Raw genomic sequence first — 13,986 nt, 5'->3', positions numbered from 1 at the left:
TATACACCTAGTTTTACAAATTTATATATACATAAACTTATATATATAAAAAAGGAGAAAAAAATCCTCAGTTCCATACACAGATATATAAATACAGACTAAAAGGTTGTCGCATGAAACATAGCGACAGAAAATATAGTTTAAAAAAAAATTAAATAAAGCTATGCAAAAGTAAAATATTTAACTTTTAATTAAAGGCCTATATTTATCAACTTACTGTTATAATGTCTAATAAGATTAAGATATATATTAAATACCTATAATAATAATTGTAGTAATATTTCAATTTTAATTATTACTAGATAGATTACCTCAAATAATGCAAAATACAAAACAATATGGCTGTACTTTGTATTGTTTTTGCCTACATGGAACAGGAAAATTTATAATAATAAACACTGACGTTTGTGTTGACTTTGACAGTAGATTAAATATTATACAGAAAAATACATGTGTACCAATTGCTATCTTTTATCTTTTTCTGTCATGAGAAAAGCACTTATGTCTAAAGAGTACTGGAAATTTATATCAACAATTTAAATCTTTGTGTATTATTTGAATAATACAATGAACGACGAATTTTCACGAAAATTACAAATTACTTACTATTTGATATTTGTACATTTTGATAGTACATTATTTGTGTTCGATAACTGTTTATATCATTTCTAATAACAAACTCTAAATTAATTTATTTTGTCTTACATTTCTGCGTCATAATTATTGTTAATAGGTAATCCATGTAAAGTGATATTATTTAGCTGGATTTGCATTTGCCATGGCACGTATACCTTTTGTGACTTTCCTTGGATTCTTTTCATATATAATTAGAGTATGTAGGGCTTCAGGCACGGATATTGCGCTCGATGCAAAAGCCACTTTATTACATCGCATCGATAGTTTGAATCTATTAATTTACACCTGTCTTCTGACTCTGACCGTTCTGACTATTTGGGTGTTCAAACATCGTCGGGTGAGCTGGCTCAATGAAACTGGATTAGCTGTAATATATGGTAAGATACAATTTTGTTTTTCAATTTAATTATGCATTATGTCTTGTGACTAAAAGACCTTGATTTTTTTATTAAAATTAAAGTTAAAAGTGGTTAAAAAATTCTCTAAAATACTCTAGAATAAATATACTCAAAATGTGCTCGTCAGAGCTATATGGGTCCACAAGGATTGTGAGAGAGCCATCATAATAAATATTAAAGAACATAGCCAGTGGATGTACCTAAATTTGAATTAATGTTAAAACTAATTTTAAATCTGTCACATATATAAAAAAAGTACATTTTAAGGAAATAGTTTGTAATTAAAATTAGTATTAAAAGAATCAACTTCATCATTTTATAATGGAATCGGTATTTTTTTATATTGTGTACTATTATTTTAAAATTTACTGTGATAAATCACTAAAAATATTTCATAGTGAAGTTTCCCAAATAACATTACAGCCAATTGACAAACATTGGCAAAAATTAATTATGATATGGAATCCAGTTGTAGATAGGTTCAAATAAGAGAAGAAAATATTTTAGTACCAATCATTGTAATAATAATTAAAAAAAAATGAGCTTTTTCTTATTTTTAATTTATTTTATGCAACTTAGAATGGCAAACAAGCTGACAGCCGATATACTGATACCTGATGGAAAGTGGTAGCAGTCGCCTAGTCACCAGACATGAGCAGTACCATGGACATAATAGAGTATATTATTTCGCCCATGATACCCCCCATGCTTGCCATTCCTGAAGACTCAGATGTTATTCCTCTGTTAGTTTCTATAAAATAGCTATTTTATTTCTTTATGATACTTAGAATGGCAAACTACAGTGGTTTGTCACTAGAAAAATTAAACAAACGTAATAGTAAAATTTCAACACCACTAATGCAAATAACAGTATTTCTTTTTTGTTTTATTGCTAAAGTTTGCTTTATATTCCACAGGATTAATAGTAGGGGCAATAATCAGATATGGAGGTACTACAAATGAAGTCACCCATATTGATGCTCATCCCGCTCCAGACAGCAAATATAACCTCTCAGTACCACCAGACATGCTGTGGTTCCATTTCCCTGATAAAATACAAATCTCATCTGGTGGTAAGCTAAACTTATAATTAATTACCTATGATCTGATTGTGTTTTCCTTACCACTGATCCACAGTATGAGTTAAAAGATGCCTCACAAAACAGTTCAAATGGCCAAGTTACAAGATACAAAAAATTTATTTGTTGTTTTACTATTGACTTATAGAAATAATAGAGAAGGAGAATTACCAGCGCTAAGGCATGACTATTTAGTAATTTAAACTTGTTCTTTATATTTATAATGTCATGTTCATTAAATACAATTGAACCATGTTTGTCAATAGCATAATAGTGTTAATTTTTTTCAGAGGTCCCAGTACCTAACAAAACTTATGCATACAGCTTTAGGGGAGAAATCGTAAATATAGAACAAAATGAAATAGACCTGAAAGCTACTTTTGATCCAGAAATATTTTTTAATATAATTCTACCTCCCATAATATTTCATGCAGGATATTGTCTCAAACGTGTAAGTTTCAATGAATATTTTTTCTAAAAAACAAAACAGGGTACCTTTTCTATATAACAGCGTTTTAAATAAAAACTCTTAAGTTACAACTTTTCAATTGTGAGAAGATAATTCATGAAACATTTTTTTTGTCATTGTGGATATTAATATATTTATATTACATCATATGACAGAATTATATCCTATTCTAAATATATCTTGGGGTTATAATTATGTTTAAATTATTTTAATTATTTATTTATAAACTTTAACTATTTCTTTATGGCATACAAACTTTTTATTTTCAGAAATATTTCTTCCGAAACCTGGGTGCAATATTGACATTTGCTATGGTGGGAACAGCTCTATCTGCATTAGTTATTGGTGCTCTTATGTACGGCTGTGTACAATTGATGCCAGCGTCTTTGGCTTCAAGCTTCACCTTTTTAGACACTTTATATTTTGGTGCATTAATTTCTCCAACAGATCCCCTGACTATATTAGCCATTTTTTCACAATTAAAGGTAAGTAACAGTCACTTTATTTTCATACCAATTGAGTTTTACTAATTACAGAGGGGGGCAGGGGAGATTTACATTTTTACTTCAATTATGTTAATGGTTATTAAAAAAAATAATAGTAATCTAGTTCAAAGCAATGTTTATTCATATCATGTCAAGAATATTTGTAATTTTCAGCTTCATTTTAATTTGGCAATGACAGACAATTTCTTTTAAACTTTACTATTATTTATATTATTTGACCATACACATTAAATATCTTCATAGTCAAATTTTGATTACCTTCAATGTACCTTTTATGTTAACTTCAAATAAATATTATGATTGGTGCATTATGTTTTTAGGTAGATGTCAACTTATACGCTTTGATATTTGGTGAAAGTGTTCTTAATGATGCAGTGGCTTTGGTTCTTAGCGGGTAATAACCTTGATTTTTATTATTAAACATATTACACATTATTTTATTATTACCATAATGAATCTGGTATCTATGTTATTTTTATTTTGGTAATATCATTATATGGGCCTAAGGTAACCAGAATCTTCTAATACGTTATTGACCTACTTAAATCAATTTATTTTACCTTTTATTTATTTTTGTTGTATGTTTATTTTACAGGGCAATACAAAATTATGAGGAAAGGTACTCCAATGATGGAGGATTTGAAATAACAGCATTTCTAGGTGCTATTGGAGACTTCATTGGGATATTCAGCCTGTCGTTACTCGTTGGTGCTTTTATGGGCTGCCTGACTGCTCTGATATCCTTTTTATTGCCTTTTCTTTATTATACTACTATTATATGGGTAAATGTATTACTCCATTAATATGCCATAGCTGAGCACAAGTTTTATCAAAGAAGTATTACCATGCTGCACATATAGTTAATTGAAATAAGTTACTATTTAATTTTTTTTCTTTTGCACTTATGTGTTATATTTTTTTCTTATTGTCTTACAATGTACCTACTGAAGATGAAAACATTTTAAATTCTTACTCCATCATTCATCATTATTCAATTCACCATACAAATATGATATAAACTTTAAACCTATTTTAATAAAGAGTACATTTGTTTATCTCACACGATATCTTTAATAATTTTTACATGATTACTATTTTTTTTTTCTTCATTGTCTGTAGTTAATTTCAAATCAAAGAGTTAAAACACAACCCCTATTCAAAATATACTTATTTATTAATAATTATATCCTTAATCGCTATACACATGACCAAATTCACTCATGTGAGAGAATGGCCTTTGTTGGAGTCATCACTCTTCGTACTCATGTCATATGCAGCTTTCCTTATTGCTGAAGTGTGTGAACTAACAGGTAAATGAAAAATATTAATATAATCATGATTAGGTATTATGCAGTTTTATTTATTTTATATATAGTCATAGAGGTAATTTATAACAGAACAAAGAATCTGGATAATAATAGAATTATTACATAGTATTTTTAATAGTTTACAAAAAGTAACCTTTAAATATAATAAACGATAGGTCGTTTTAATATTCAAATCCAAACGAATAATTTTTTTGCAGAATACAGTATTACAAAAGGTCTTAATAATATAGCATTCATTCAGTGTATTCAGCCTGTATACAAGCAAGCAAATTTATACATTTTAATTGTCAAATATAATGAAACCTGACAAACATATTAAATGTACTTTCAAGCTAAATATCAACTTTCCTGTTTGATATCTTGAAAAATAAATATTGTACAGGTTCTTTGATCAATGCGCATTTTATTGGTGATTTACTCTCACTGTGACTGTATGTTAGAATAATATTCTCCTTTAAAAGTGTGCATCATTAAAAAGCAAATTATTAAATCGGGAACAAAAGCCTATTCATAATATATATAACAGCAAATTTCACTATGTGATAACACAAGGAAATGTTTTATATTTCCATAAGTTAAGGATTTTTCAGCTATATATTTGCTTGCTTAAATAGGAATTAAAAAAATGCTTTAATAAAAGATATTTACAATACAAATATTGTCTAACTGGGTTTATCTTAACAAAATAATCATTCGGAATCTCTCTTTTATAAAGATTTGTTACTACTGTGTATTTTAGACTTATTTATAGCAAATGCGTTTGTTATTAAGTATATACACTAATATAAATTTATTCTGGTCTCATGAAGTATCGTATACTCTTTCAGGAGTGGTGGCGGTTCTCTTCTGTGGTATATGTCAAGCACACTACACTTACAACAACCTGTCGTCGGACTCACGGAACCGGACCAAGCAACTGTTCGAGCTGCTTAACTTCCTAGCAGAGAACTTCATATTCACATATATCGGCGTCTCCATGTTCACCTTCCCTAAACACCACTTCGACCCGTGGTTCATCATCGCCGGATTTGTATCCTTTTTTGCGACTTTTGCTGCGTAAATAAGTATATAAAGTTTCTTGTGTTAAATTAATCTAACTGAATTAGAATGCATGAATTAATTGCACCAACAAGAGGAAAATAAAGATGTATTAAATTACGATATAACTTACCAGTGTACCAAATTTCATTCCAATCCGTACGCAGCCTTTTAAGCGCGATTGAGTAACGAACACATCTTTACAAACTTTTTTTTTATACCACTGAGGTAACAAACAAGCATACGATCCACCTGATGGCAACTTTTCTAACTAATAATATTAAAATTAATAACACATAATATTAGTAAAATTAATTATTTACACTTTATTACATTTTTTTTATCTTATTTCAACAGAAACTGAAGTTGCAATAGTATTTTTCTATGTTATGGCTGGCGTATTTACTTAGAAGCTTATCACTCCAAATTATGCATTTGATTAGGTAGAAATTCTATATTTCACACGCTTCCTTTTAAGTGTATAAATCTTAACAGATTTTCCACACAGAAAATATAATCAAATGTTTTTGTGTGATAATGAAGTCCTCTTAGTTAAAATTATCTCCTTTATCAGTATAACAGATTACATCAACTCTAGGACGTGCCGTGAATATCTACCCACTGTCATTCTTGCTAAACTTAGGACGCAAGCCGCCAATACCTATGAACTTTCAACATATGCTGTTCTTTGCGGGTGAGATTATGGAATTTTAGATTAATTATTGAATATGTATGGTTTATTTATAAATAATCACCATAATTGATCACATTACCCACTCCCATAATAAAAGGAATATGTTCATCATTTGCAGGTCTCCGAGGTGCTATGTCATTTGCTTTAGCGATCCGCAACACGGTTTCTGAAGCGAGGCAAGCGATGTTGACAACTACATCGCTAATAGTGATTGCAACTGTAGTTCTGCAGGGTGGAGCCTCTACACATGCACTCGCATACTTACGCATTCCCACTGGGTAAGTACTCAGCACAGTAGAAATAATCCAGGAATAATGATGCTAGTGATTATTCACATAAAGGTATAATTTTTTTCTGTTTATTAGTATTAATATTTACAATTTAAATTTAGGAAATGGAAAAAGTTGACATTTGACAAATCAACTAATTCAGTACCAACTCTCACGATAGGTTTGAATTATTTTCATGATTCTAAATAGTTTTGCAAATATATATTTTTTTTTTATTTTAAGACAAGGTCAGAGTGACGAAAATGAAGCTCTTCCCTACCGCGACGTGAGGAGTGTAAGTAAATCTTTATAATGAAAATTAACTCAATTATACTTACACAAATTTAATAATTTTTATACAAAATTTGGCAACGCTAGCATTTAGTATGAATTAATTAATCTAACAAAATGTGATTAACTGTACGTTAACATTTTGTTTACTGCTTTATTATTTGTCCGCGCGTAATCACCATACCGAGTGCTTCCTTAGTCTTCAGTATTGTGATGTACTTATATGTAACACTTCATCCAATTATTTCTGAAATTTACTTACGGATATTATTAATTGCATTTGCAACACCTAGTATATTGTCCGTTAGCCATTCTTTCGAAAATCATTAAACACGCTTCTATGCAAATTCTGGCTTTTGATAAATTGTACCTACATGATTTTGTATGACCTATACAATAATTATGATTATAGCCAACGATTGCAAGTGCAAACAGCCAGAAAAGTGTTCACTTTATTTTAATAACAAATTAAAGATGATATTGTTATTTAAATGAATAAATAATTCTTAACTCAAAACACTTATCAGTTTATACTTTTGGTTAACCCAAACATTTTGGGTTAACTTAAATTTCCCATTTCTCTGGCTGGGATGTACAATTGTATTATTCAAAATCTGCTCTATGAAGAAATTTGTGAAAAGTAGCACACCATTGTAGTCACATATGACAAAGCACTATGGAAACTGCGCATATGGGTAAATAATGCACATGCGGAATGTAATTAATACGAGATTATTGTGGCAGCTCTACCAGGCCACGGACTCAGGCGGATCGGTACGTATTGTAAATACGAACACACTTGTATGGAGCTTTGTGAGCTGTAATTTCACGGCGTATCATCCCATTCTCATTCTTAAATATGCTTTAATACGGTACAGGATCTTTGTACTAATCAATATTTTCCAATTCTTCATATTTTTTTATATGAAACACTAATGAAATAAGTATAAGTAACACTCGTATATTATTCAATTTTAGGCGTGATTGGAAAATATTACTCATAGTACAAAATATTATTCAATCTTATAAATTAGAAATTATAAGTATTTAGTCATGTTAATGTTCATAAACTACTGTATAAAGAAAAACTACGTCAAATAGTTTTATTTAGATTATCCCCATGTAAAAAGTTAACATGACAATACTTATTAATTCCCTAATTTATGTACCACCATACTATTGAGTGTTTTAATGTTATTCCTAACTGAACCAAATAGAACGACAACGTGGTTATACAAAATTGTGTTTGTAATATAAAAAAATAGTTAATAATTTATAAATGACTATCCAACTTCTAAGCCGGTAATCTAATCTGTGAATAATTTCACTCTTTACTGAGGCTTGAGCTGCACTAAATATTTGAAAATATATAAAGAATTATATGTAATTCTTTCTATAATTATTACAGGATATCTTAATAGGATACACTGAATATTTGTTTAATGTATTCATGTATGTATATTTATATAATGTCTATTGTATGTGTTGTAATTTTTTTCACCGCATATTAAAATTTCTGTTTAGCCAAAGGTTGACTGGGAGAGAATGCTATATAGTATTAAGTACGCCTTTTGTACCAGACATTTTTTTTTGTAATGTGGTCAATAAAGTATAAATAAATAAATAAAAAAAAAATATATTTTTATCACTTTCATCTATCATGTTCAAGGAATAACATTTCATTTAAATACAGTAACGGGACTTAACGCAACACTATTGCAGGTGAATAGTTAAATCCCAATAGTGTATTTAATATATCAACAACGCTAGAGTTGAAAATTGCATTTGCCTTTTTATTGCCTTCATTTTGGTTGACCCAAAAAATTACCAGCAGGCTGTTGTAAGAACTTACTGAAAAACAAATTATTAAATACGTATTTGTTATTTTATGAAATGTATAATTATTACAATCATATTATTGTTTTATATTGTCACAAAAATTAAAATTAACATCTGATATACTTAACGGATTAAGAAATGGACAAGTACTCGTCCATTTGTTAATCCAGTAAATGTGTCGTTAGTGTAGTATGATATTACAAAAATGAGATTTCATTTTATTTGTTATAGTATGTTATGTATAACCACAGCCCGTTCTAAACATCTCCTTTGATGTTACTAATACATTGTACTTACATCCACTTACTTAAATGTGTTTATTGTTCAGCCCGCTGACATAGGGTTCGGTCTTCGCAATATGGATTCTACGCAACCGGCCAGTTGCGACAGGGCAACAGTAAGACTAATAGACCGATGCACGGCATTTTTATGACATTAATACATATAATATACTGCACGCATCGTATTAATAAATGGCTTGTCTACTAACCGGTTGTGAAGTTAACAATCGGTTTTTGATGTGAGAATTTTTTATCCGTTATAATTTTGTAAACAACTCCTAATCTCTCTTTGACTGTTTGTTTTTATTTCTTCCACAGATTTTATTCAATTTATATAAATAATTCTGTTTTTTTATACTTTCATGATATTGATTTCATACAATGTCAAATTGATATAAGTTTTTCTTTAAATTATAATTTTATTATTCCCTTTATGAATACGAAATTATTTTCCATATACCCAAACGAATATTATTTATAGTTGTCACACTGTGTGAAGACAACCGACAAAGTTCTCCAATCAGAATCCGAACTTAATAATAATATAAACTACTAATGTATTTTAAACAGTTTATTTTTTATAAGAATATTTAATGTACCTATCTTCTATTAATTAATAATGAATAATTCACACTTATTCGTTCAGTCTACTCAAATAGTTTACTTGCACGCTAATATAATAAAAACTTTTACTAGAAAAAAAAATTAAAATCAAGTTCTATATTATTAATTTTCTTTAAAAAGTATTCTGTAGCTGTTAATCATAATCCTCTATCATAAGTTTGATGCTATGTGAAACTTCAATACGTGATCTGATTTTTGATAAATATTCTTTAATGTTATTTAAGCCAGAATATCAACATATTGTTATTCCGGAATAATTTTATATTCTAAGATTACCTAACTCGTCTTTATAAGTATGTTCTATTTCTTAAATTCCATACATATTTTTATTTTAGTTTCACCGTATCAATGCGTATTAAAATACGGTAATAATTTCACTATAACAAAATTGTCTTGACAAAAAATTATAAAGTTTCACATACTATCCTACTTGATATGCTATTTTAATTTTGCATGTAATTTTATTTTCTTTTGTTGATTTTCCTTTCAATATTAGAATGGCCGCATGATAGTTAAATGGGACAAAGGAGATAATGAAGTGGTTTTGCCTTGGCATCTAAACGACTACAATGTATGTACACTTTTAATTATTTTTATATGAAGTAAATATGCAGCTAACACCATTAATAATCAGATAACACTTGCATGGCGTGCATTGTCATCAGCAGAACTCAATTTAATCCAATATTTTGTTTATTATTCCTTTGTTTATTTATAAGATTGCGTGTGATGTCTTATGATAATTGTTACCTACTATTATAAATTATAGAATATTTTGAAAAATTCAAATAAACCTATACAATACATTTAGATTCCCTAAGTAATCTAAGTATTGAATTGAAAAATGTAATCAACTATCAACCGAAACGCACGGGCATCGAACCATTGAAAAGGTTAAAAAAAACTAGATACATTCTGATATTGTGCATTGGTATTTAAATATTTTTTCAAATAATAACAATGTATTGCATATTAGAAACTTATAAATTTTTTAAAATTCTATCCTTAATATGTCTGCGATGTGTTTCTTTTTTTTAATTCATATTTCATAATCTTTATTATGTAATTATATTTTTTAAAATATAAATAGTAAATATTGATTTGTATAATAGGAGGGGCCACGTAACGGTGGTGATAAGGCGCGTCTCGCACGACTCTGGGGTGCGGTAGACTCCAAATTGCTCAAACCACTGCTGACGCACGCAAGACCGCCGCTCACAGAGACACTGCCGGCTTTCTTGAGACCTGTGGCGCGCGTGCTCACCACCACACACCAGTACACACAAGGAGTTAGTACTTTTTATCTATTAAAAATTCGGCTTTAACATACCAGGTCACTCAAAAAGTATTGCGAGAAAGTTTTTATATATGAGTGTATTTTCAATTTGACTAGCTACTTGGTGTCAATTCCTTTACGAAACCAAAGAAACATTAACGCCGAATGGTATACTACCAAACGTTTGGCAGAAGTTTTCTCTGTTGTGAGCAACAAGCGACCAAACATAGGGCTCGGTCTACTGCTCCACCACGATAATGCGCCCGCCCACACCGCAATCAAAACGAGGGATTTCCTAGACCGCACACCGGTCAAACTCCTGGGTCACCCTCCTTACAGCCTTGACCTAGCATCGTGTAACTTATTCTTATTCCCAAAAATAAAAAAACAACTCAAAGGGATACAATTTTCGTCGCCGGATGATCGCTCTCAACGTTCGAGCAGGCTGTAAAGCAGGTGTCTACGGCGGACTGGAAAAAGTGTTTCGAAAACTGGTTCAGACGCATGAAACTTTGTATAGAGGCTGATGGAGAGTACTTTGAAAAGATGTAATAAAAATATATTTACCTATAGAACATGTTTTCAGTATCGCAAAACTTTCCGAGTGTCCCACGTACATATACTTAGAAAACTCTAGAAGATGAAACATGTTTAGCGTAACGCTTATCTGAATCGAGACAAAGCGATAGCCGTCACCCAAACTTATTGTAAACTATTCTACAATTTTTATTATAATGTATATATATTGGTTTGACGTGCTATTAATATTACATAAAAAAATTCTTACACGTTTTTATATTTGTCAATTCCACATTGTACACTAAATTATTCTTATTTACAGGATAATACCCTTCGCAGAACTGATTCGGATTCCGATTTATGTATTGATGAACCGCAACCAGTACCAACAAGTATCGACCCACAGGTAGAAAGAATATATATTTAATTATAATTTTTCGTTTACGTTAAGCATTGATCGTGTTGATCTCTAAAATTTTCTTAAATATATCATGATATATATTAGATTTTTATATCTGATCAGAGTTGTTCTATAGTTTGTAATAAAAATATCTATGAAACTACTGCTATTTTTTTTTTGTTTGCTAAAATATATTCTAATATTTATGTAGTATATTTATATTCTATTTTTGTTTCTTTTGGTTACAGCTATCAGTTAATGGTCGAAACGGATATGGGCATGTCTAAGCTTTGTAGCTTTAGTGATTCCCGGCTGTGATATAGATTGGTAGTAAATAGAAGATTTTTTTATTAATAGGCAAAACCTTTAATTATTGCACGCAGCAATTATGGCCTGGACACGTGGATACAAGGATTTCTGTAGAAGGTATCACCGGCAGTAATATATAGATAGATACACATTACAATAGCTGTAATTATTTCGAGCAGTTACACCTTTTGAAAAAGATCTAGATGCCTATCTACATACTATGTACATATACAAGTAAAGTTTTTTACGCTCATAGTGCCACACCATGATTGGATTTTTATTTTATTTTTTTCTTTCTTTGTTAAATTAATCTGACCATTGTAACTATAAAAGTGCTACTTTGTATCAACAATGCAAAAATATGTTGTCTTTTATACCACTGAAGTGGTAATGAACAGTAATTATTGTAATATTAGTTATCTAAGTAACCTAATATCATAATATGTGTTGAACATGTGATATTAAACGCTTGTTACATATATCTAGGATTGTCAGGTATCAGACTGAAAAATGGTTTCTTACCGATTTGTCAATGTCTTATTGTAACCCAGTATTAAAATAATAGAAGTAACAATTTTAGTCCTGACAATTCTATCTATATATCAAGCATTGATGTTATACAAGGTGAACATTAGATCTGAAAACATAAGTTCTTTAGAGGACTTTTCTTCTATTCACTTTAACTTTTATTGCTTTGAATCTAGTCTCTACAGTATAAAATTGAATTTCACTTTATTTCAGTGTAAACTAAAAAAACCTACCTACCAGTTGATTAATCGTAGTGACATTAATGAATTGTGCTTATTGCGCAAACGATGGATAACTTAATAGAGATGAAGGAGAAAAGATACGAACGTAACACACGGTTTGTGGTCATTTGAACGCTCACAGATAATGCTAGAGTTGTAAATATAATAAAATATATGACATATTTTACACTTTTTCATTATATTTTCGACTGTTAATTAGTATATTTTTAGCAATTATAATAGTAAAATTATTGATAATTAATAAAAATTTAGTAGTATAAGCTGTCTCAGAACTCAGAACCCTTTTTTTTATATAGCAAAATATGTCAGTAAAGTACACCTAAATGAAATTTAAAACAATACCACGATATCTGCCCATGTGCCATTATTCACCATTGTGTATTAATTAATGTTTTTTCACGCGTCGTCAACTTTTTTACGGTACATACAATATCTTTGTTTATTAGAAGCAGAATTTATAAATTGGATTTTTTTTCTTGTGTGCATTGTACTATATTTGTCTTATTTGGACAAGCACAATCGAGGTCGAAGATTGTCCATCGTTTATGCATATAATACTTTCAATCACAATTCATTCTAATGTAAACTATATTTCTAATTAAATTATACAATATTGTTTATGCTTCTAAATTATGTAAATATTTTGTTATTATTGACTACATACTTCTCTGATGTACCAATATATATACATACTATAAGTTTTAATGACTCTGGTTGTAATAGTATGTCAGGAGATAAAAATAATAAATGTATGGTTTATAAAACCGCTATACAATATACTAGGTATGTAAAACTTACTTAAAATCTTTCCTAATATGAACAATTTATATTTTTACATTAAACAATTGTGCATTTTTTGGGAAGCTTTATAAATAGCAGTATCAAAAGTTTGTGTGTCACTACCAAGTATATTATACTGAATTTAAAAGTACTTGAATTAGAAACTATATATTTTAATAGCTATCACAGGGTTTTTCTAATTATATGTCTGCTTATTTTATCAATATAAATATGTATATATATAGCAGAGGTCTCCAAATTGTTAGCAAAAATACCTTACTGATATCTCCACTAAGTCCCAAGGGCCAAAACCTAGCTAGCTCAACTTAATAGCATAGTGTAGATTGTAATTTCTAATTTGTGGTGCTTGTGACCCAATATTGTGCTTTAAGCCATAGTTTGGAGGCCACTCTTATAAAACTTGTACAACATTGATTTATTAAGCAATTGGATTTATTTTAATAAAGTTGGACCTGTACC

The 13,986-nt window shown here is 29.5% G+C and overlaps 1 protein-coding gene across 10 annotated transcripts; it reads left to right on the top strand.

Moving 5' to 3' along the window:
- The first annotated feature begins 477 nt into the window (after nt 1-477).
- LOC113518055 (sodium/hydrogen exchanger 6) lies at nt 478-13,984 on the top strand. 10 transcript variants are annotated; one of them, XM_052903123.1, is made up of 17 exons: nt 478-1,013; nt 1,952-2,107; nt 2,404-2,564; nt 2,852-3,067; nt 3,409-3,482; nt 3,684-3,827; nt 4,295-4,398; nt 5,244-5,446; nt 6,037-6,148; nt 6,267-6,426; nt 6,661-6,712; nt 7,453-7,482; nt 8,876-8,944; nt 9,949-10,023; nt 10,565-10,741; nt 11,570-11,653; nt 12,031-13,984. In XM_052903123.1, exons 1-17 carry the CDS (start codon nt 779-781, stop codon nt 12,094-12,096), a joined length of 2,118 nt encoding a protein of 705 aa, XP_052759083.1. In that variant the 5' UTR covers nt 478-778; the 3' UTR covers nt 12,097-13,984. The 10 variants fall into 10 exon arrangements, with proteins under 10 accessions (XP_052759083.1, XP_052759086.1, XP_052759088.1 ...); XM_052903125.1 differs by having other exon boundaries at nt 480-1,013; nt 11,896-13,984; XM_052903126.1 differs by lacking the exon at nt 7,453-7,482 and having other exon boundaries at nt 479-1,013.
- Nucleotides 13,985-13,986: the final 2 nt, after the last annotated feature.

The sequence above is a fragment of the Galleria mellonella genome, unplaced genomic scaffold (genome assembly GCF_026898425.1).
Source record: "Galleria mellonella isolate WM207_F2 unplaced genomic scaffold, CSIRO_AGI_GalMel_v1 utg132, whole genome shotgun sequence".
Taxonomy (NCBI): Eukaryota; Metazoa; Arthropoda; class Insecta; order Lepidoptera; family Pyralidae; genus Galleria; species Galleria mellonella.
The sequence above is the reverse complement of the archived record's forward strand: the minus strand, read 5'-3'. Positions and strand labels throughout refer to the sequence as shown.